The sequence below is a fragment of the Stegostoma tigrinum genome, chromosome 9 (assembly GCF_030684315.1).
Source record: "Stegostoma tigrinum isolate sSteTig4 chromosome 9, sSteTig4.hap1, whole genome shotgun sequence".
NCBI lineage: Eukaryota > Metazoa > Chordata > Chondrichthyes > Orectolobiformes > Stegostomatidae > Stegostoma > Stegostoma tigrinum.
In genome coordinates, this window is record NC_081362.1 from 80,700,461 (window position 1) to 80,723,913 (window position 23,453).

General features: G+C 37.5%; 2 protein-coding genes across 11 annotated transcripts in view; one reads left to right on the forward strand and one right to left on the reverse strand.

Moving 5' to 3' along the window:
* Nucleotides 1-23,453, forward strand: part of birc6 (baculoviral IAP repeat containing 6) — a 231,075-nt gene that overhangs the window by 182,138 nt on the left and 25,484 nt on the right. For all 9 annotated transcript variants that reach the window (XM_048536940.2, XM_048536945.2, XM_048536946.2 and 6 more), the window contains 2 exons: nt 13,540-13,750; nt 22,296-22,441. In XM_048536940.2, the coding sequence (XP_048392897.1) occupies nt 13,540-13,750; nt 22,296-22,441 (357 nt within the window). The remainder of the gene's footprint in view (nt 1-13,539; nt 13,751-22,295; nt 22,442-23,453) is intronic.
* Nucleotides 1,087-2,541, reverse strand: LOC132210037 (protein TUNAR-like). Of its 2 annotated transcripts, none has more exons than XM_059648826.1 (2): nt 2,134-2,541; nt 1,087-1,438 (listed from the first exon to the last, which is right to left on the reverse strand). In XM_059648826.1, exons 1-2 carry the CDS (start codon nt 2,143-2,145, stop codon nt 1,247-1,249), a joined length of 204 nt encoding a protein of 67 aa, XP_059504809.1. In that variant the 5' UTR covers nt 2,146-2,541; the 3' UTR covers nt 1,087-1,246. The 2 variants fall into 2 exon arrangements, with proteins under 2 accessions (XP_059504809.1, XP_059504808.1); XM_059648825.1 differs by having other exon boundaries at nt 1,087-1,441.

A 23,453-nucleotide genomic window follows, 5' to 3' on the forward strand; every position in this document is an offset into this window, starting at 1 on the left:
TTTTTATTGCTGTTTGCAATACTGAATACCTATCTTGTATCTGAGTGTCCATTGCTTAGCTGTGGTGTGACTAGAAATGTAGAGTTATGACTTTCTCTTTTGTTCTGTGTTTTGGTCTCTGGCAACATCCTATTGATTTTGATTATATCCTACACTGGTTAGCTATTTGAGTATTGAGTTTGTGAAGATTCCCAGATCTCTCTCTCTTTGTTACTACCTGCTTCAACACCATTCATGAATGACATGTACTGCCAATTTTTCCTTCCTTTAAGCAATCTTTTGTCATATCAATTACCTACCTTTCAAACTATGCAATTTCTAAGTGGTTTCACTGATATCATTGCCCTTCTTATTAATTTCATCTGAAAATTTGAGCAGTTTTGGGGTGGGTCATTCATCTAAATTATGGATGTTAACACCAATTATTGGACCATACCACTAATTTCCGTGACTACTCTCACTAGCAGATATAGTTCTTTTGACAATTGCCTTCAACAGCGCATAGCTTCAACGAGATCACAGCCACTTAATGCATTGTCTTACGCAAGCATAATGTTTACATTACATTTTTATTGAGATATAATCTGTCTGCATTTTGATTAAAATTGACTGTAATACACAGTTGAATTGAGTTATTGGCTAATTTATCCATTTGAATTTTATCATATTACCATTACTGACAGATTATAACCAGTTTAGCAGAGCACGGTGACTTGTCTGGAACAGTAAAATGTGTAAGATAAAGTCATTTTGATGTTTTAGTACCATGCTTGTGATTTATAGATGTTAAATATATTTTCAAAAAGTTGATTTTTTTTTAACCATTTGCCTTGTCTTTATTTTGCTACTTTCATTCCTCGTAACCAACTGGTGAGAATCCATGTATTGAAGACAAATGTTGAGAAATTATGTACATATTTCCTGTTTGGATGCCAAAGTTTATCTCAAACTGTGTTCTCAAGTTTAGTATCAGACATTTTTAAACTGCTAGTATTTTGTTTTGCACTTGATGTGTGATAGGCAGCAATCACTGTAATGCCCATTTACGGTATTAGTTTGTTATAAAATTCCTTTGACATGATTGAAAGCAGGTGTCACACATTGTTAGTGTAAATTATTTAATCAGATGCTGAAATACTGATGTTTCTGAGGATAGATAATGCTTATTTGAGCGTACCTTGTGTTGAGCAGTTGCATTCTGAAGAACATTTTGGTAATAGCTTATTTCTCACCAGTTTGTGAGCTTTCAGAATGTCGTATAGATATATACAAAAATGATCACAAGCAGATTTAGAATTGTTCCTATTATTCCCAGCAGAGCAAGAACAGATTCTTCTCTGTCTTCTTTCTCTCCTTGGATTCTCACCTCCTCTATTTCGGTGATGGCAGAGATCCCCATTTTTGTTGTGAATGTTTTCAGCAGTATTCTGGCAGCTGTCTGCTGAAGAAAAATATATAAAGCATAATTTTATTGCAGAATTTACTGAATGCTTCATACTATGTTAAGAGGACATAGCTCAAGGAGATGTGTGCCACATCTTCCCCACCCCGTTCCAAGTCAATTGTATATACTGTCCTTTTCAAAATGACAAATCCCGCAAGAATCTGCATGTTTTCATTGATAGTAGCTTACTCTTCTTGATTGTTAATCTTGCTGCAGGTTTGAAATGCTGAAGGATTTTATGGTATTTCTCGTGCTTATCAATTTTACAAGACAGTTATTAAGTAATCTTCACTCCTGCAGCAAATATATTATCTGTTCATATTTGAGAATGCACAGATTGTAAATGTTACTAGCAATGAGGTTTCATTGTCCTGCAAAAAGATATTTGAAAGTGATCATTGATCATTCAAATATTTCTTTAGTTTCCTCGTATCTTGCAGTAACTACTAAATTAGTCTCATCTGTAATTTCCAGTAGTTTTGCTTCATGGATACCCAAATCATATAAGGGAAAATCTAGCCAGTACTCCATTACTTTAAAAACATCAGTTTAATAAAGACAGCATGTTGATTTTGAGAATGGAGGCATATTCAGAATTTTTCTATTGCAAGATGCAAGCCACAATAATTGATAATTTGTAGATTTGAAATGAACGACACAATGATCCTTTTAGAAAAAGGAAACCTTACCCGATACTTCATGAGGAACAAAAATGCATCAACATGCTCTCTGAGCGCCCTTTAGCTTCTTTGTAGAGGTAGATGGAAAGCAAATTGACTTGCCAATTGTAGAAACGATTTAAAGGGTTTCAGAAACAGCATTAGGCATCGTTAATCCCCTTTTGAGGCCAAATGATGTGGAAAAGATGATGCCTTACTCCTTTGATTCTCAGCACAATTTTTCTTCGAGTGAAGTTTTTTTTACCATGATCCAAACAGTTATTTAGTAGCAAGAAGCTGGTGGATCACACACAGCAGCTGCAGTCAGTGAGCAAAGTGCTGAGAGCTCCATCCATTTTTTTCATTAGTGTACTGAAGAATCTCTTCCAAATGAGCATTCTGAAATTGTCTCTTGCCAGCCATCTGAAGGGAGGTCTGGGTTTCATGCTGTGACTTCAAAGGCAGTAAACCATAGATTCAATTACAGCTGAGCAGCAGAGCTTTTGCTCTGAAATGAAAAGGCATTTGCTGTTCTCTGAGCAGGGCATCTGAACACACACCACAGAAAGCTATGCATCTAAGAACATTTTTCAGTACTCTGTAACATTGAATCACATTCGATGATCATAAATGAGTGGCTTCATTCCATACACTGGTGTGGTCTGACACTGATTACATAGATATACACCTGGCACCGATTGAACAAGAGCTGCAAATCACCATAGCAGACTCCATGCACAGCATTACAGTGAAAGCTGCTATTTCCATGAAAAGCTCCCATTTGGTCAAGAAATAAATATTAGTAATTTCTTAAATAAGTCTGAGGTAGCTATAGTTTCATTTTTTTTGCTATTAAATGACTCCCTATAGGCACCAGCTGATGACTGTCCCTGAATAATTTTTTTATTTGTTGTTTTCTAATTAACAGTCTGCTGAAATATTGCTGCAGATCCCTACAAGTGTGTGACTTAACAAACCAAGTTTCTAACCTGCTTGAAAATGATTACACACTAATGATTTTCTTTTTTTGCTGTAATTTAGATGTTTTAAGGATTGACTTGCATTGAGGAAAGCAGTAAAGAAGGAATTATAAATTATTGACTAGATATCATGATGTTCCCTGGTGATCGTAGATTTGGTAGAAGGAAGCTATTTCAGGGGCCAGGTTTATATTGGTAAAGACAGTCGAGGTAGGTACTTATCCATCATTGTCCAAAGGATGTGACAGTGAGAAAGTATTTGTTGAACAGTATGTTATATGATTAAGACCCTGTTACTGTAACCGTACATTTGATGGGAGAAATGCAGAGTTGAAATTGGTTACTCGTTGCATGTAATCATTATTCTTATCCAACTGAATAAAAACATAACTGTCAGATTTCTGGCAGTTTTTTTTGCTTGATTCAACCTATATAAACCTAGGTTGAAGCTGTACTTGCATTTTAAGAAGGAATACTCTCATAGAAATAATGCAATCAATCAGAGGATTACATCCTAAAAGACACATTTTATTGCCATTTCTGTAAATATCATAATTCAGTGGTAGGTGAACTAAATTTATAGTAAATAAAAACTTTTTGACCATATTCAACACATCATTGTAATTTACTAGGGTGTTTAATCAAAGCTAAGGTGCATTCCGTACTCTGTCAGTATCTGAGGCTCGATAGCTTGATTTCTATTTGAGCCTAAACTTTGTAGTTTTTCAAAGGAGTCTTCATCAGCATGCTTTATAGCCAGTGGCAAACAAACTTGTAATGCTTTCTTTTAAGAGAAAGTTGTGTGCAGTGCACAATTATTGGATTGTATCTTTTTTAAGCCACGTTCAGTTAGATACTTCATACTAAAAAGGCAAGAGAAAGCTACTCCAAATGCCTTGTGGTGTGGGTCTTGGGTAAAATGAGCATGTATTAATTGATCTCAATAAATGTTTCAAACACTTTTCAATTTAAATGCAATTATCAGTGCATTGTTTTGCAGGTTTTAAGCAAAATTTAAGTACAGTAGATTTTCATGTTCAGTTTACAACTTTTTTTTTGTCGACTCCAGGTTGATTGAATATTGAAGTTTTAGCTCAGCACGTGGTGACATAGTGACGACGTCACTGAACTAGTAATCTAGAGGCCTAAGTTTAATGATCTGAAGGCATGGTTCAGATCCTAACACTAAATTTGATGGAATCTAAATCTGCGTAATAACATTTGGAATTGATGGCTAGTATCAGTTTTGTGACCACCGTTACAATCATTGATTGTAAAAAGCTATTTGTATCACTAATGTCCTTTTAGGAAGGAAGTCTGCCACCCTTACTTGCGCTGGTGACATGTGACTCCAGATCCACAGAAATATGGTTAACACTTAAATATATGAGAGAGTTTACAAGCTGCTCAGTTCAAAGGCAGTTAGAGATAGAAGGCAAAGACTGACCTTGCCAATGTAGTTCACGTTCCACGTCATAATATGGACAAAATGTTCAACTCAAAAGTTTTGTATTCTAGCCATTAAAAGCATTATGAAAGTATTTTAAAGACTTTTGAGTGATTCCTTTTCACCTTTTTAAACTTGTGAACCACTTGTTATTTTGACTTTTAATTCAACAAATATGTTATAAAAACAATGTAAACTTCAAACAAGTGCTTTCTATTGGAATTCAAATAGATTTTGTAGTCTATAGAACAGAACTTGGGCAGCCAAAGAATAGTGGACAACTGGACCATCAGTACCTGTTCAGTACTTGTTGACTCAACTAGTTTCATTCCCCATGGGAGAAATGGACCCCCACAACATTTTGGAATTACACCTGCTAGAAACAACATGACATTAAAACAACAGCTGTTACTGTACAACTCCCCTGAAGAATACCACAGTGCGAACTTAAACTGACATTACAGGACACTTGGTAAAGGTCAAAAATGTCTTAAAAATCTTTAGTTATATTTTATATTGAAATATTGGACTGATTGCAACACATTGATTCATTTAGGGTCCATGAATTACTTCATGTTGCAAAAGATAATGGTTTTGAAAGGCTTAGTGTTCGAAACTACGCTACCAAACCTGATGATATTATTTGTGGTGGGGGGTGGAAAATGACTCAAGGTAAGATCTTGTGCAGAACAGACCTACGTTCCAGGACTGCTTTGTAACAATGTCTTACTAAAGTGTCTCATGCCTGATTGCTATCATGCAATAATCTACGTCATGTTTAAGACAGAAGTTTGCCTTGTTAAGACTCAGTTGACAGTAAATTTCTTCACTCGAAGTATAAGTAAATCTTTAGATTTTACAGATGTTGAGGGTTATGGGGAGAAAGTGAGAGTATGACATTAAGACAGAGAATTAACCATGATCACCTTGAATGATGGAGCCAGCTCGAGGGGCCGAATGGCCTACTCGTGCTCCTGGTTTCTGTGTTTTTATTGTAACCATAGGCTGGTAATGCGTGGTATCGCAATGCTTACAGCATGCACTGAATAATTGTGGTTGTGTGCATCTTTGAAATTTGTGAGGATGTGAGATGGACAAATAAACTGAAAATGCTCGTAATGTTGAAGATGGTGTCTGGGTGAGTTAAGAATTTTCAGGTGAGGATGTTAAAAGTTAATGACTCACTCCATGAATTTTCAACTCTACCATTCCTCTATTTTTGTCAGTACACTAATTTTATACTGGGGATTGGTTTGACTCAGTTGGCTGGATGGTTTGTTATCTTGGCAGAATAAAGCCAACAGCAGGGATTTGGTTTCTACACCAATTGACGTTACCATGGAAGACTCTCCTTTCCAACCTCTTCCCTTGCCCCATGTGTGGTGATCCTCAGATTAAAAGTGACCAATTTCTCTGTCTAATGAGAGAACAGCCCTATGGTCCACTAAGACTACAGCAAGTTTACTCTTTTTTTATTGGATATTTGCTGTTTAGGCAGAAATTTCAAAGAAATCCTCAGGGATTGTGTTTGAGTGTTTTGGTTTTAAATGCCTAGCATGAATACTTCTCGAACATTTGGATTTAAAAGGATTTGCAGGCAAAGGCTGACAGAGAAAATTTGATGTGATAATGGGAACTGCAGATGCGGGAGAATCCAAGATAACAAAGTGTGGAGCTGGATGAACACAGCAGGCCAAGCAGCATCTCGGGAGCACAAAAGGCCTGATGAAGGGTCCAGGCCCGAAACGTCAGCTTTTGTGCTCCTGAGATGCTGCTTGGCCTGCTGTGTTCATCCAGCTCCACACTTTGTTATCCGAGAAAATTTGATATACGAGATTGAACTGTAGCCATTTTTAAAAAGTACAGACAAGGGGCCATCAGCTAGGTCAACCCAACAACCTTTATCATCCATTGGCCAGCCTACCAAACTTTACTGCCTATCATTGTCAGTGGGTCAAATCTGAATGAGTTGTGCCAAATTGCTCAACATTTCCATTCACCACTTAGAAGCCTTTTAAATGAGTATGTCAGAATAGAGGAGGCTTTTAGCCCATCAGGCCTGTTTTGGCATTTCTTGAGATCTCTGACCTAACTTCACATCCTCCCAACCCCAACCCCATATCCATTAATACATTTGAACGAAAATCTGTCACTCCATTTTTACATGTCCAATTGATAGAACCACTTTCAGAAGAGTTGTACAGTTGTATTTTTTTTGAGGAAGAGAAATGTAGAGAGATTTAACATGGTATTCTCAGCATGGGGCTTGAACAGCTAAAGACAAGATACCAGTAATAGAACAACAAAAATTGGGGATGCCAGCCAGATTGAAAACTGCGAAGATTTAAGAAGGTTGAGAATCTAGACAATATTGCACAGATGAGAAGGGATGGAGGAATTTAAAAATGAAGTTGTCAGTTTAAAACTCAAGCCATCATTAGACCAGGAATCAATGTAAATCGGCAAGCACAGGTGATGGGTTACAGGGCCTTGGTATAGGTTAGGATAGGGGCCAGCAGAATTCAGAAAAAAAGGACTGTGGCAGTTCATGATTACAGGTTAGTGTAAATGCACCTTGGTCATAATCAGTACCTCAGAAGCAGAACAAATTGGAGGAAAATAGAAAAATTTCTACGTATAAAATTCAGCATAGTTTCTAAGATGGTGATCCGTTGGGGGGAAATAATGTTATACTTCTGCTACTTCAAATACGGGTAAAGATGATACTGCCTCATTGTAATCAGAGATAATGGGAACTGCAGATGCTGGAGAATCCGAGATAACAAAGTGTGAAACTGTGAACACAGCAGGCCCAGCAACATCTTAAGAGTGAAAAAGCTGATGTTTCAGGCCTAGACCCTTCAAAGGGTCTAGGCCCGAAACGTCAGCTTTTTCACTCCTGGGATGCTGCTTGGCCTGCTGTGTTCATCCAGCTTCACGCTTTATCACTTGCTCACTGTAAACCTGCAGTAGATCTGTAAAACCTGAAGTTAATGATGCACAATCATATTACTGCACCCAAGGGAAAGCGCTTGTTTATGTGAGGTCACCTATTGAAATAAACATCTGCAGAGGTGGTTTACTTGCAATCTGTATCTTTGGTTTATATGATCTTGTTGGTTGGTACAACTTTTTGTGATTTTCTTGGTCTCATGCCGTGAAGTAATGTAAGCAGACTCTGCAGAAGCAGGGTGAAAATCATTAACTTTTTATTTAAGGAAGTAATTTAACATTAACTGCATCTAACTGGGACTTTATCTTGCCACATGAGTGCAAGAGAACATGGCCATTTCATGTGACACTGCATCACTTCATCTGACATAATAATTTTAATCAAGCTGTTTGGATATTTTGACATACTTCTGCGACAGGTGGAACTTATGTCTTCTGGCCCAGAGGTAGGGGCACTAGCACTGCACCACAAGACCCTAGTTCATATGATGTGTACTATGTCTCACCTTGAATATCATGCAGTCATCCTTTAAATGTCATTTTAGTGTAAATCAGAAATAATGTAATCAGACTTCACAGTCATGTTTGCTGAGATTGAGGGGATATTTCTGCTAAACTGGAATGGAATGACAAAGGAAAATAATGGCAAAATTAGAACCTTCCAGGGCATCCTTCCTGGTTTGGTTTGTGTAAAATAAGCAGGTTTGAATCATCTTTAAGATTGATGCAGTGAAAGCTCAAAAGAAAAGACATACTCAGCTATTACGTTAGCGTACCTTCTGCATGTCCAATATTGATAAATTAGTGTTTAGCTTTTCATTATGCCATAGTTGTGGCAGAATAGACATTTTCATCCAATTAAGTTGTATTGAAAGTGTTAAATGACTTGGAAAGGGAATTTAGTGCTGCTCCATATTACCTATTTAATGCCCCATTAGGCGTAGCTATTCTTGCATTGAGCATCTCTGTATATCAAAGGGGAGAATTGGAAATATTAAGCAACATTAAATTGTGCCTGCTGCTCTTCACTTTGAAGAAAGTACATTAAAATCATATGAATTCATACCAGATTATGGGTAGTTGGTTCCCCCTATGATTTTGCAAGCATTCTGCAAGAATCCACATGTGATGCCATAAAGTATGCTCTTGCCCACGTGAGATTAGCTGTGTAATGGTGCATAAAATGTCCTCGTAGTCTGCAACTATTCATTCATTTTGTAATCCTGGCCTTTGTGAGCCAACCTGATCTACATATTAAATTGTCAGAAATTTTTTAAAATTCTCCTGGTTATGGAAAGGTCCCAAGACTAATTTTAAAATCGAAGGTTTTTTTTCTGAAGAAGTGTTTTGATATCACGAAGCAAACCTAAGGCTGATTTTGTAGTATACCAGGTGAATGGGGTCAGGAACACTGGAGAAAATAATATTGCAGTGTTTTTATACTTGCTTCACCCCTGTGCCTTGAGAAAAGTAATTAAATTTAATGCTGTTTGTAAATCCTATTTGCCTTTGTACATTATCAAGGGCTTTAAGCATAAGATGAGTGGGTGCAAGAACAAAAGGACAAAATTATAATGGTATTAAAATAAGGCCGTCTTGCCAAATCTATTCAAGGCACCAGGCAGACCACACGAGAAATACTGTGAGCAGTTTCGGTCCCCTTGTAAAAGAAAGGTATACTGGCATTAGAAGCAGTCCAGAGAAGGACCAGTAGGTTGATCCTGGGCATGAAGGGATTTTCTCATGAGGGGAGGCTGAGCACATTAGGGGTCTATATACTAGATGACTTTATCAAAACATCCAAGATTCTTAGGAGGCATGATAGGAAAGAAGTGGAGAGGTTGTTTCCCCTATGGGAGAGTCTAGAGCCAGATAGCATTATTGATTAAGTAACGTCATTTTTTTTTAGTGTGTTCTGATATGTTATGTTTTAAGCTTTCAGCATTGGTAGTAAATATTAGGATTGGAATAACTTTTGTTACTAAGTGGTAAAGGATGGTCATCGTACATGTCTTGTGAACGGAATCAGACAGCTTCATTCTAGCTATTAATTCTTTGAGCTGGACTGACCAAGTCAGAGGCATTTGAGATGGCATTATTTGAAAGGTTCATAATGACATCTTCTAGCATTGAAACATACTTTAGAAATAGCTCGACTCACCCAGTATATGTTTCAGACAATTCTTGACACTGTGCTGCCAGATTATCTAGTTCGGACGAGAAGTTATAATTTATCTATTGAAAAGCAAATGTCATTCTTTGCAAACTTATGGCCATAAATTCAGGATAAATAATTTTAAATTCACTGGGTTCACTGATGTGCCACTAATGTGGGATTATAATGTAGGCAATTGAAGAGTCTGGTGCATCTCTTGATTCACCCGTTTGTGTCTCTTTCACTTTGCATGAGCTGGTATATATGATAGCTTTTAAGGTACTTTGCATACTGAACCAGAGAGTGAGGGATAACTTCAGATTCTCAGTGGGCTATCAAAGATGTCCATGGATCTCCTTGTTAGAAACTCCCTGATGAGTTGATAATCGATTATTAATTATGGCTGGTATTCTTTCATGTCAATCTGATAGAAATGCCTAAAATAAATTAAAAGAATAAATTTTTCATTGAACTATCTAGTCTGAGAAATACCCAATGTAATTTTCAAGCTTTGGGCAGAACAAGTTCTGGGAATTGCTCACTGGAGTTCATTTTAAATTTTTTTGGACTTTGCCTCTTTTGAATTATTAATGATACTTCTGATGAGAAGCAAGATGAAATCTGCCATTGTTGAGGACTGGAAGGTCTGTCCTTTCTAAAAATAAACTTGACCTCTTAACAAAAAGACCCATCCTGTTTTTCTCTCTCGTTCCCCTGAATGATCTATGTCATGAAGAATAGATTACAGAAGCATATGGGAAACAATGGTCACAATTACTTGATGTCATGTTTATAGTGAGCAGGGAAGGTTTTTCTGAAGCCAAATGATCCCCCAAAAAAAAAGACAAGGCCCAAAAGTCGAGACACTGTTCAATCTGATTGGCAGGACTTCATAAGAATTTTGTAGTTCTGCTTCCCTCCTTGTTTGTGACAAGTGAGCAGCTTGGACAACAGGCAGAAAGTGGCCCACCCGTGGCAGGAGGCCATTGCTGGGGAGTCTTGGGGACCTTTCCCGACAATCGGATGGGATTGTTGAAGGGATCTTGGCAATGTATTGTGTGGGAGAGAGACCGCTCTTCAGGCCAGGGGTTCATCAAAGGTTTCCTGAGAAGAACACGCTGGTGCTCCTTCCACTTCATGAGGAAAGGTGAAACATCCACTTACTTTGGGGAGCTAGCAATCCCCACTTCATAACGGAGTTTTTTCACCTGTGGAAATCTGTACAGCAAATAGATAATGCTGAATCTGACTCCCAGTTATAGGACCCACGTTTAGTTGTGTTCCACCTCTCCAACAGTTTGACATTTGGATGCTGTAGCATTTGGTGCCATAAAAATGTTGACAGGTTTGTTGCATTCCAAGTATTTTACTGTTAACTGCCCCCAGCACACTCCAGTCTTTCTCTACCAAAGCTTTGATATCTGAAAATCCTTGTCACTTTTCTTCCTTTTCTAGTCTTTAAATGCGATGACCGAAACTATTTATGATAGTGACAGATCACAAAGAATCTGTATGCATTTTTGGTCTGCAGTACATTTCTATTCTACATCTGTCTTGCTCAATAAGCACTCAGTAGATTTTGCAATGGACTGATGTAGCTCTTTTTGTTTCAATGTTCGAGGTAGGATTATGTAAGCAGATTTTTTTTAATGAGGTAGGTAGTGATGAATGTTAACAACAAAGCTGCCAGGAAAACCTTAACTGTACTAGATAGTCGTTTAAAAATCCACTGCATGCGCCTATCTCTCTTCCTTTTAAAGTTATCTGGAACAAGACTGGTTTTGTATTGTTGTCTGAATGTATAGGTATGAAACAACATATATGATGTTGGCGTAAATGGTGTGTAGACAGATGTAGGCAAAAATATTGCAACATTAATCATAATTGTTAGTGCTGTTAAGTAATTGGAATTGTTCCAGATTATTGAAAGGACATGGCAATTAGAGTACATTGAAGCAGTACAATATAAGTGCACATTGTGTTCCATGCTACACTATATCATTTATGAAAAAAATACATTTATTTAATTAATTTGATTTTGGTGAAAATCTGAGTAGCCATAATTTTCTAGTTCAGCATATTAGAGAAGTGGCCCAGTTAAAATTTAAAATTATTACCTTTTAATCCCTCCCCAAAGGACCACACAGCAAAACTATTTTTGTTTCTTTTCTATTAGAAGTGAAAGTAGTCAGAAATGAATAAATTAGGGATGTAATGCAGAGTTTGATGAACAATATTTTTACAAACGCCTTCATTTAGAATTGACAACTTTCATAAATGGATCGTGCAACTTTGAGAAAATGTTGATTAAAAATGTTTCTGTTACGGAGTCTTGGAGAAATGCAGCATGGAAGCAGACCCCTTGGTCCAACACATTCATGCTGACCAGATATGCTAAATAATTCTAGCCCCATTTGTCAGCATTTGGCCCATATTCCGCTAAACCCCTCCTACTCCTATACCCATCCAGATGCCTTTTAAATGTTATTGTACTAGTCTCCACTATTTCCTCTGGCAGTTCGTTCCAAACACTCACCACCCTCAGTGTGAAAGTGTTGCCCCTTAGACCCCTTTGTTGCTCTCCCCCTAAACCTATACCCTCTAATTTTAGACTCTCCCACCCACGGATAAAGACCTTGTCTATTTGCCCTATCCGTGCCCCCTCGTGATTTTGTAAACCTCCATAAGGTCACTCCGTCAGCCTCCAGGGAAAGTAGCCCCAGGCTATTCAGCCTCTTCCCTATAGGTCAAGCCCTCCAATCTTGGCATCATTCTTGTAAATCTTTACTGAACTCTTTCAAGTTTCACAACATACTTTCTATAGCAGGGAGACCTGAATTGCACGCAGTATTCCAAAAGTGGCCTAACCAGTGACCGTACAGCCACGGCATGACCTCCCAACTCCTATAGTCAGTGCACTGACCAATAAAGGCAAGCTTACCAACGCCGCCCTCACTATCCTATCTACTTGCGACTCCACATTCAAGGAATTATGACCCTGCCCTCCAGGGACTCTGTTCAGCAACACTGCCAGGACCTTCCTGTTAAATTTATAAGTACTGTTTGAATACTTTAAGTTTTTTTTAGGTGCTAAATGGTGTAGCTTTTTTTTAAAAGAAATTTGAGGCTTTGTGTTTGACCGGTACTTTCAATATGAGTGGTGACAAATGAGTTGTTATCTGCCATTTTTTAGGCAACCCCTTAGCACAAAACACTGCTCCTTGATTTGTATGCCGGATATTAATATTTCTATTAGCATTGTTATAATTGGCGAAAACCTGTTGTTTTTTTTGTTAGAATGCAAAAATAAAGTTAAAAATAGTTTCTGTGGTGTTTTCTTTACAGATTTATTTGTTTCTGTCTAATTTCTGCCCTTATTATTAACTGACTTACATTACAATGAGAGTTAGGAACATCAGTCCAGTAAAATGGTTTAGCACTTGCAAGCCTGAATTTGAATCCATCCTGAACTATTGGGTTGGCAGCCTCATTTGTGATGGTCAAGTAATGTCCTCAACCTGGTAGGCCCACAAGTCAGAATTGTTTCAAAAATGTGCAGTTTCTCAGATGCCATGGGGTGGGCAATACAATGTGAGGAAAGTTGCATTTGTGTCCTTGCGGGGTTGGGGGGAGGGGGGGGAATCGCCTTCTAATACTGGGAGAGTTTAGAATGAATATTCCTGTACATATGGCCACATAATTTCTCACATTGGACTATAGCTGACACAAATTATCTTCGATGTAAAACTGAGAAATCCTTAGGGAAAGAAATTATGTTACGTAAAATAGATGTCAACTGATTTGTAATTTCTGATGGCTTATTTTGAAAGAAGAGCCATGCTACAGTTTTGCATTGATGTCGATTTGCTTTTAATTTAAACATGTCCCTCATTTTCCTGCAGTGCTTGACATGGCCAGGCATGTTCCTCTGTATAGATCTCTGCTGGAGTTGCTACGTGCCATTGCTTCATGCATATCCCTTGTGCCCCTTCTTCTGCCTTTATCTGGTGATAACAGTGAGGAGGATGACGAGCATTCTGAAACGCAGACTTCTGTTGGCACTTTACTAGCAAAGATGAAAACGTGTGTGGATACTTACACCAACAGATTAAGGTATGTTCTGGCAGTTCATGATAACTAATGCTTTGGTGGTCCAAACCGATGTCAACATGCTGTTTTAGGGACCCTACTGCCATAAATTTGTTCTGTCTATTTCTCAATATGGCCAATCATGTGCTTTCTTTATATTAATCAAAATATCAATCAACCAGATTTTGTTGTTAAATGCAAAGTTTTTAATATTTTTATTGAAAAACGTAATCAGTGAAGGTGCTAAACCAGTTAACACACTAAGCTTGTAACATGAAAATGTCATTGTTTACCCCTTTGAATAACTAAAGCACACACGCGCATACGTGCATTCGAAAAAGGGGAAAAGCAGATTTCCGTTTTGGAAAAAATGTCTTAGTTCTTGAAAGCAAAAAGGACAAAGTTTGAAATGTTCAGATGGCTTTTGGTCTGACATTCTGGCATGTGTAGATGATTGACACCAAACTTAAGCAGCTCTGTCTAGGAACTTGGCAGATATACTTTCCAATCAAGCTGTAAGTATTAAGAAGTCTTACAGTTGCTCTTCTGCAGGAGAGTCAGAATTCATTGCGAGCGGGTTTTTTTTCCAGAAACAGGAGAGCTAAACTGGGAACTCTTTGCCTTCAACAGACTGATCACGTAACTGAATCCTAAGTATGAGCTGCAACTTGATAGTCTTAAACCCAACAGGGGGTCAACATTAAACAAGCAATATCAGAAGCACATGTGATGTCTTATTTTACTAAAACGAATTCCACTGTATATTGTTTGATGTCTTTAAAAGAAACCAATCCAGGCATCTCCAGTCCTTCAAACTCAGAACATCAGTGACAAAATATTAAATTTGAAGCCACCATAACATTATCATAATCCTTTACTCAAGGCCTTCATCCTTTGTCTACTCACACTGTGTTCTTCCTGCCACTTCAGCTCATCATATTTAAATTATCTGTTCCATTTCTTAAAGAAATGGTACACACTTGCAAAATGAGGTCTATGTGTATTGTCTGACTGGAGAGGAGCAATCACTTAGCATCATGGCATCAGTACCTACTCGTTGCCACCTGTCCCTCACTTCTTTTCCTGCTGTTAAAGGACTGACTGTTTGTTTGTTGAATTTGAAGAGCATGCTAAACCAAACATCTGTTTCGAGTATGGTTTCAGAACGAATGCTGAGATGCTGCTTATAGATCAAGTAAGATTAATTGTTGTTGATACAGCTTGCACTCTTCCCATCTCTGAATTTTACATCAATGGCTTTTTGAAACAAACCTAGTTGTCAGTATTCTAAGCCAATCAGGGAAGATTTCATTTCTTAACCTGACATTTTCCAAGACTAAATGTTGGCCTGGAATGAAAATATTATTCTTGTTTGACCTGCCATATCACGATATTGCTTGTATTCCTATCCTAAGTAACAAAACAAATTCATCATAAACTACAGGATGATTTTCTTGCTGTTTTCAGCAGATGTTTGTATTTTAAGTTGTGTGATAAGAGTTTTTGTTTGACGATTGGACAAAATGTTTATGAATATAGTGGTACATTTCCTAACTTGGAGGGAAAAATAAACATCAGATCACATTATTTTGTTGTTGCTAGCTGGAAGCTTTTGCATTTACTTACAATAAATTTTATTTTAGGAAACATTTTTGACATTTGTTTGGAAATGTACACTCCAACGTACACTCATTACAGCTAATAACCACTAAGCTTTTATTTATTCATTAAGACCGATGAGAGTAGGAATATTAAAGTCATGACTTTATTTGTTTGCTCTATGCCATCATGCATAGCTCTGAGAGAGGCTTATTTAATCAGTTTCCTGTTTCGGAGATCTTGTTCAAGTGACTAATTTTGCAAAGTGAGAGGTTTGCAGTGAAAGGTGGGACTTGGGCTTGAGTCCTATGGGAATCTACTGTTGTTCCTGACTTGAACACTTCCTATTTCATTGGTTTGTTCTTTCGCTTTAATATTGAGCTCTTGTTTTCCTTTATCTGGTGGCTTCACTGACTCAAAAATGTAGCTTCTGACATCAGCCATGAAAATATCAGTGATATCTTGGTCCTCCTAGCAATTTTTCTAGCTGAATCTGTTTAAAACAATTAATTATGTACCACTACAGACTGGGGTAGTTGCTTCATTTATAAAAGATGATTTTCTTAAACAATTCTCCATGCAAATCGCATTGTAATGTTCACTCTATTGATAATTGTTCATAAATTGACAGTTTTAAATATAGAATGGTCTTAGTTTAAACAAGGATTTTTTAAATCGAATATTATACTTTTCTCTGACTGCAAGAATGTTATAGCCTGGCTTTTCCATACCCAACACCACACAAAATAACTTACTTTCTCCAGTGGTTGACGTTTGGCAGAAAGTGCTCATGGATTTTTATATGACACCTCTTTTTACATGTAGACAGGTTGTTAGCCTGAACAGCAATCAAAATGTTACAAGAACAGAATATTAGTTGTATTAGAAATTGTTTCTAATGGCAGAGTATTGATAACCAAAGTACACTCATTTAAGATGACTGGCACTGAACCAAAGAAACTTTGTATTGTAAACCCAACAAGTTGCAACCTGGAATGCTTTGACTGAAATGATGGTGGAATTAAATTTGATAGAGAATTGGATAAGGATTTGAGGGGGAAACAAAATTGCAGTGGTCTGGGTGAGTTCAGGGGAGTTGGATAAATTAGATTACATTACAACAAAACTGAGAGGCATAAGCCAAGTGGCCTCTGTGCTCTCTTTCTATTCCTTCACTTGTTTAAGGTCATTTGCTCTATTTACAAAATGATACACTTTTATAAACCATTTGCATTTGTAAAATTTAATTTCCATGTATGATTTCATTTCTTTTCACTTACAGAGCTTTAACCTATTGTTTGAATTCACCAGTTGTGCTTTACAAAGACACTCAGGTGCAGGGAAGTTCTCTTGCACCACTGGCTTTGCTATAAGTTTGGGAATTGTATTCATTGCCCTATAGTCTCCTCCATTGTGGTGAACCAGTCAGATATTCTAAAGTTTAATTTTAACTCGTTCCATTCAGCTAAATAACTGTCCAAGTGGATGTTATTAAATTGCAAGTATGCTTCTTAATTTTAGATTTAATTAATAAGTATTATATAACAATATTTGTGCAGTGAGCATTTATGATTGAAGAAAACAACAAAACTCATGTTAAATCCTATGTTCACAGGACTGTAAGTGATATGTGACAATTATATGAACAAAAAAAACCTGCTGTATCCTGTAGCTTTTACATACATCATAGAACATCACTTCATGTTGTGGATAACCTCATTTAGTGTATCCCTTTGAGTTTGTCTTTTCAAGATGACTTCTTGGCTTTTGCCCAATCTTGCAATGTGCAGGGTATTTCTGTCCAGTTTTCCCCAGCATCTGAATGAGTAGGCTCTTGCTGGAGCACAGTTCAGTCAGTGTTAACCTTTTGTGCAGTGAATGATAAATCTTTGATTGACACTGAAGCTTGGAGGAGTTTGTAGAAATACATAAAAGCTGCAGGAAACAAATCTGTGGTCCCAGCAATTTGAGGTGACATTTAATCTCCGTTCAACCAAATAATTTTAATTGCACCAGTGATTCTGTCCCCATAATCCTTCAACCCCTTTTTTCTTTTTTAAATCTGTGGAATCTATTTTTAAATGCTGCCATAACCTCTTCCTCAGTCACATTCGCTGGAAGTGAATTCCAAAATTTTGCAACTATATGTGTAGAGAAGTTCCTCTTGCTTAAGCTAAATCTTGTGTTTATATTCTTGTATCTGTGGCTGTTTGTGTTTGTTCCTGAACTGGAAGAAAATGATGTTTCTAACTATTCGAGCCCATATTCTGTGTTGTTCCCAAAACTGACGTAGATCTAGTGAACATGTACCGTGCCCTTTCTGAACCTTGATATGCAAACACAACATTTATTTAGGAATGGATTTGGAATGTTGACCTTTATTGTGAGGACTATGAAGTATAAAAATAGGAGAGTCTTTTTACTTGCAAGGGTATAGTACAGTGTACAGTTTTGGTCTCGCTATTTAAAGAAAGATATATTTGCATTGGAAACAGTTCAGAGAAGGATCACCAGGTTGATTTCTGGGATAAATGGGTCTTATGACGGAAGGTTGAGCAAGCTTGTTGTAAATTCATTAGAGTTTTGAAGAATGGGGAACTATCAAAAGAAGTAAAGTTCTGTAGGGGCTTGATTGGGAAGATGCTGAGAGGATGTTTCCCCTTGCGGGGAAGGCAGAACTAGTGAAAAAATTTCAGAGTAGGAGGTCTCCCATTTGACATGGAGGTGAAGAGTTTCTCCTGAATGTCATTTGTTTCTGGCATACTCATCCACAGGGAGCTTAAAGGTTCTGTTGTTCTGTCATTGTCTAACTTAGTCATGAATATATTAAAAGTTTTTGATCAATAAGTGTCAAGGGTTATGGGGAACAGGCAGGAAACGTGAGTTATAACCATGATTAGATTAGCTATGATCTTGCTGAAAGGCAGACCTGGCTTAAGTGCTCGAAGTCGTCTTCTGCTCCTGTTTGTATTTTATTCTTCCTCCAGTGTGAATCACGGTATTGTACATTGCTCTCCAACTATCTTAAGATTTTTTCCCAGACTCTTGGCTTTGTCACAAGACAGAGTACATGAATTCCACTCGCATTTTACAATCTCACCCAATGTGAAATGCTCCCTTGAATGATATATCCACTCATACTCTGCACTGATCCTCCTTCCATTGAGTATAATTATGGCTGCTTCATAGCACACCTATTGACACAAATTCTTTTTTTTTGGTTCATTGCTCCTTACTGATGACTCTTTGATCTTCTGAAATATTCACCATACCTCCTAGTCTGACATTACCTGCATCTGTGACACAACTCCCTCTTTATACTATATTCATATATCCACGTATTGAAATACACAGTGAACAGAAACGATACCTATGCTGGATCCACAGCTGAGATTCTAGTAGTCTCATGGTCTTGAATTTAATTGAGAAAAAATCCACTTTCTTTAATACCATCCTAATATCTTACACTTTCCTTATAAAATTGATGATAAACTGCTTTCTACTCTGACTCTCTACTTCATATTGTCGAACCAATTAGTAATCCAATTTTCTAGCCTTCCTCTTGGCAGGTGATTCATTTTTCCTGTCCACTCAAGTGCACATTTGCCTTGCTTCAATTCTTCTCTCTAACTTTTGGGACCAGTCTTTGAAACTATCTTGTGAAGGACTTAATATGCTTTCTAAACTTCTGTGGGACCCAAATAAGATTTGTTAAATAATTTTTTTTAAATTGTTGGAAGAAGTAATATAAAAAGTTGCTTTCAGGCTGCATCTCAATTTTAATTCTTACTACCCGAGTTCCTGTGTGTCTACCTTTTGAACTGTGGATGCTTTAATTTTAATTTAAAGTAATAAACTCTTAATTAAACTAGTAAAACTTAAAACCTGCAAGATGCAAACTGGACTTAAAAAGTAATTCAGCACACCTGGCTTTAAAAGCGACTGATACCGCTTCAATTTTGTTTAATTATTTTGAAGTCGCTTTAAGACTGTAATCTGGTTCAATTCACAGTGATGGCAGCCAAATGTTCTTGTTTTAGAAAGGGTTAATGGAACATTATCTGAATATTTCTAACTTAACAGAACTTGTTATAATTGTATTCGTATTTGTACTTTATATTCTCCATAGTGTGTGAAAGTTATTCTCGCGGTCACAGTCTTGATGTTTGTATTGCAGGATTGTAACCGCTTATCCTGCTCTGCTTTGCAAACTTAATTTCCTTTGTCTCTCTGGCAGCAAATAAATTACTGAGATCCTCAACTCTAGGATTCTCTCCTTAATCCTTCGGCTCGCTACCCCTCTCTTCTCTTTAAAACCTACTACTTTGACTAAAGCTTTGGCCATGTGCCACTGTATTTCATTGATTGAATTTTAAGTTGCTTTTAATAAAGACACCTGCATAGCACCTCTTTTTTAAATTCTTTAAGGCACTGTATAAATATAAATTGTCAATATAACTTCTTTGGTACATGATCTGTCTGGAGTTACAGATGCATAGAATGCTTAAAGTCATCAGCATTCTTTCACATAGTTGCATCTCGGCATTTTAATCTACGATTGTCAGGAATCATGCTAATTGTCCTAATTAGAATTTTGCTGCTGAATTTGGTCATACTTCTCTGAGTAAAACAACCAAAATTTTCTCATTGGCAGAAGGGTCAAGAACTGGAGAATGTAGAATTAAGGTGCCGGGTACAAGAACCAAAGGATAAATGAGGACATTTATTTTAAAGCAACAAGTGATCAAGATCTGGCCTGAAGGAGTGGCGAAAGCAGATAAAATTGTCACTTTCAGATTGGAGCTGGATAAACACCTAAAGAGAAATAAATTCTAAGGCTCTGACAAAAGTGGTGAAATTGGGTACGGTACTGGCACTAGACAAATTGCTGTTGCAGGGACTGATGTGTTCTCAGTGGGCCCAATTAACTAACTTTGTGCTGTAATAATTCTAAGATTCTATAAATTGGCTTTATCTTGTGGCAATTTAATACAGGGTCCTTGACTAAGAATTTGTTTTCTAGAGTCATACAGCACAGAATCAGACCGTTCGGTCCAACCCATCCACACCCACCAGGTATTCTAAACTGAACTAGTCCCATTTGGTTGCTGGTCCACACCCCTCTAAACCTTTCCTATTGTGTACCTGGACAAATATCTTTTAAATGTTGTAGTTGTACCTGCCTCTACTACATCCTTTGACATCTCATTCCATACACACACCACCTCCTGTGTGAAAGTTTTGCCCCTCAGGTCCCTTTAAAATATTTCCCCTCTCACCTTAAACCTATGCCGTCTAGTTTTGGAAACCCCAGCCCTTGGAAAAAGACCTTGGTTATTCACTTTATCTATGTACCTCCTGATTTTATAAACTTCTATAAAGTCAACCCAAAGCCTCTGACACTCCAAGGTAAAAATTCCCAGTCTATCCAGCCTAAACCTTACAACTCAAAGTCTGTACTCGTGGAAACACCCTTGTAAAATGTTTTTTGTACTCTTTCTAGTTTAACACCATACTTCCTGTAGTAGGGCGATCAGAATTGTGCACAACTCTCCAAATGTGGCCTTACCAATGTCTTGAACAGCTGCAATACAACATGACGACATCCCAGCTCCTACACTCAGTGCTCTGACTAATGAAGACAAACTTGCCAAATGTTTTATTATAGCTGGATTAATGTTTCAGTTTGAACTCTGAAATCCTGAACCCTTGAAACCCAAGTTTTTTTTTGTTAATTCTGAGGACACTAGTATTAGCAAAAATGCAAAGACATGAAGTTGGCAACACTGTTTGCGATCAGCTGTGAACAAAAACCAGAAGTCAGTTATGGATATTACTGCAAAAAGAGAGATGATGTCAAAGGTTTTTGTCTTGCATTCATTGGGACAGAATTGTAAGAATACTAAATTTCAAAAGAGATACTTGAGATTCAGACCATTGATTGGTTGGCATGTGAACTCTAGTTGAGGCATTGCTACAGAAGATGCACCAGAGAACAGTTGCCGTAAAGTTTTTGTTTCCATTTTAAAAGTGGCAGGCCAATGCTAGTTAGTCAAGACATGCCATGGTGAATGCAGAGGAGAGCAGTGTCTCCAAAGCTTCCTTTATTTGTAACGATGCAATGACTACACAAATTCCCTTTTTCCTTCAGAGGAGTGGGCTCTGCATATGAATATACAGGTAGTTCTGCTATAGTATGTGTTTAGTTAAAGAGAATTGGCTGTGACATTATTGAATTGTGGATGCTGTTTGGATAATGCAAGCTTTCTACTGTACAGTATAGCAGTTTTTCTATAGCAATTTCCCTATGGTGTGATTTTTCTATGATTTTCTACAGCGTCTCACAAGAACACAATTATTGTGTTATAGGAGAACTACCTGTATTTGTCTTCTACATAGTCAAAGGGAGCCACATTGCAAGCCCAGTGATTATCTCTAGATTAACGAAAGGGAAGCCGAACTCAACTTCAAAGTACAGTGACTTGTTATTACATTTCACTGTAACCTATTTATATTCCCAACAGATACATTGAAATTATCAAACAACCTGTCTCCTTGTTTTAATAGGTGTTGTTGCTTTCTGTCAGCTAAAATCTTTCTTCCAGAATTGATGGAAATTGATGATTTGGGAGTCAGGTTACCTGTGACTATTGTACCACTGTTTTTAAAATGTAAGAAACTTGAAACAAGACACAATTCTCTTCTAGTTGATGAAAATCTTTTGAAGCTTCATTAGCTCAATAGTTATCAGACCTTTGTTAAACACAGAATATTATATGCCTCAGAATGATTATTACTGGATTGAAGTGAGTCTAATTTTAAAGCAGAAATATCTGTATGCTGGCCTTTCTAATTTTAGGGTTTGAGATAGATGTTATTATTGATGAGATGAGCAAAACGTGCATATTCAAAACTAAAATGGGCAGTTTTGTTATAAAGCCCACTAAATATTACTCTTCATTTCTGACAGATCTAAGAAAGATAAAGGCAAAGCAGGGTCCAAGAGTGATACAGCAGAGGCAGAATCTGAAGGCTTAACACTGCTTGTACCTGATATTCAGCAAACTGCTGAGATTGTCCAGTTGGCAACCACCAGCCTTCGACAGGCAGCTCAAGGTATGAGTATCAACTGTAATGGTGTACTTTTTCAAAAGTAATGTCTGGCATCAGCAAGAAGAACTTGACTGAAATAACCAAGATTTTAGAGTTTTGAAAAGAATAAAACCCATGCAGAGTTTTTTTCCTTGAATATCAGCTGTCTTTCCAGGCATTCTGATGACATTGTCCTCTGTCAAACTGTCAATCTGAACAGGGAAATGTGCAAGATGTACTTTCACATATTGATTGTAAAACAAAACTGCTCATATTGTACACTGTCTTCAGATGAAACCTATGTTTTGTCTCTCTTTTCTTTCTCTCTCTTTTCTTTCCCCCTCCCCCTCCTCCCTTTCTCTCTCTTTCCCACCTCCCATTCTCTCTCTCTCCCTTTCTCTCTCTCTCCCCCCCCCTTTCTCTTCTCTCTCTCTCTCTCTCTCTCTCTCTCTCTCTCTCTCTCTCTTCCCCCCCCCCTCCCTTTCTCTCTCTCTCTCTCTCTCTCTTTCTCTCTCTCTCTCTCTCTCTCTCTCTCTCTCTCTCTCGCCCCACCTCCACCACCCAAAAAATGTTAAGAGAATTTTTAATCCACATTCTGTTAAGTTTCTGCTTGGAGTTGAACTCTGCAGGCATTCACTTCCAAAGAGACTATCGTACAACTGCAGCCCACTTGCTTTTAACAGATTGCAATATTTTGTAAGCCTTATTCTCTTCAGTTCACTGTTCAGAGTAAATTTTTAAAGTAACAGACATTAGCTGCCTTAACTACTCGTTTGTGTTTCCCTCATTTTGTTGTAGGTTTTGACTTGCTAGCAAGCATGCGTGGATCACTATGATCTAGCTAATGTGCAAGACTTAATGTGTTTTCACAACAGAAGTATTTTATAGTCAGTGCAAAATACATTGTAGCTCAGCCAGATCCTTCCTTTGTGTCTACATAGAATTACAGCAAAGGTACTGATTGGAAGTGAGAAGTAGCAGGATTTCCAGTGAGTATTTCATGTTCCTAACCCAAAAACACTGAACTGAAACTATC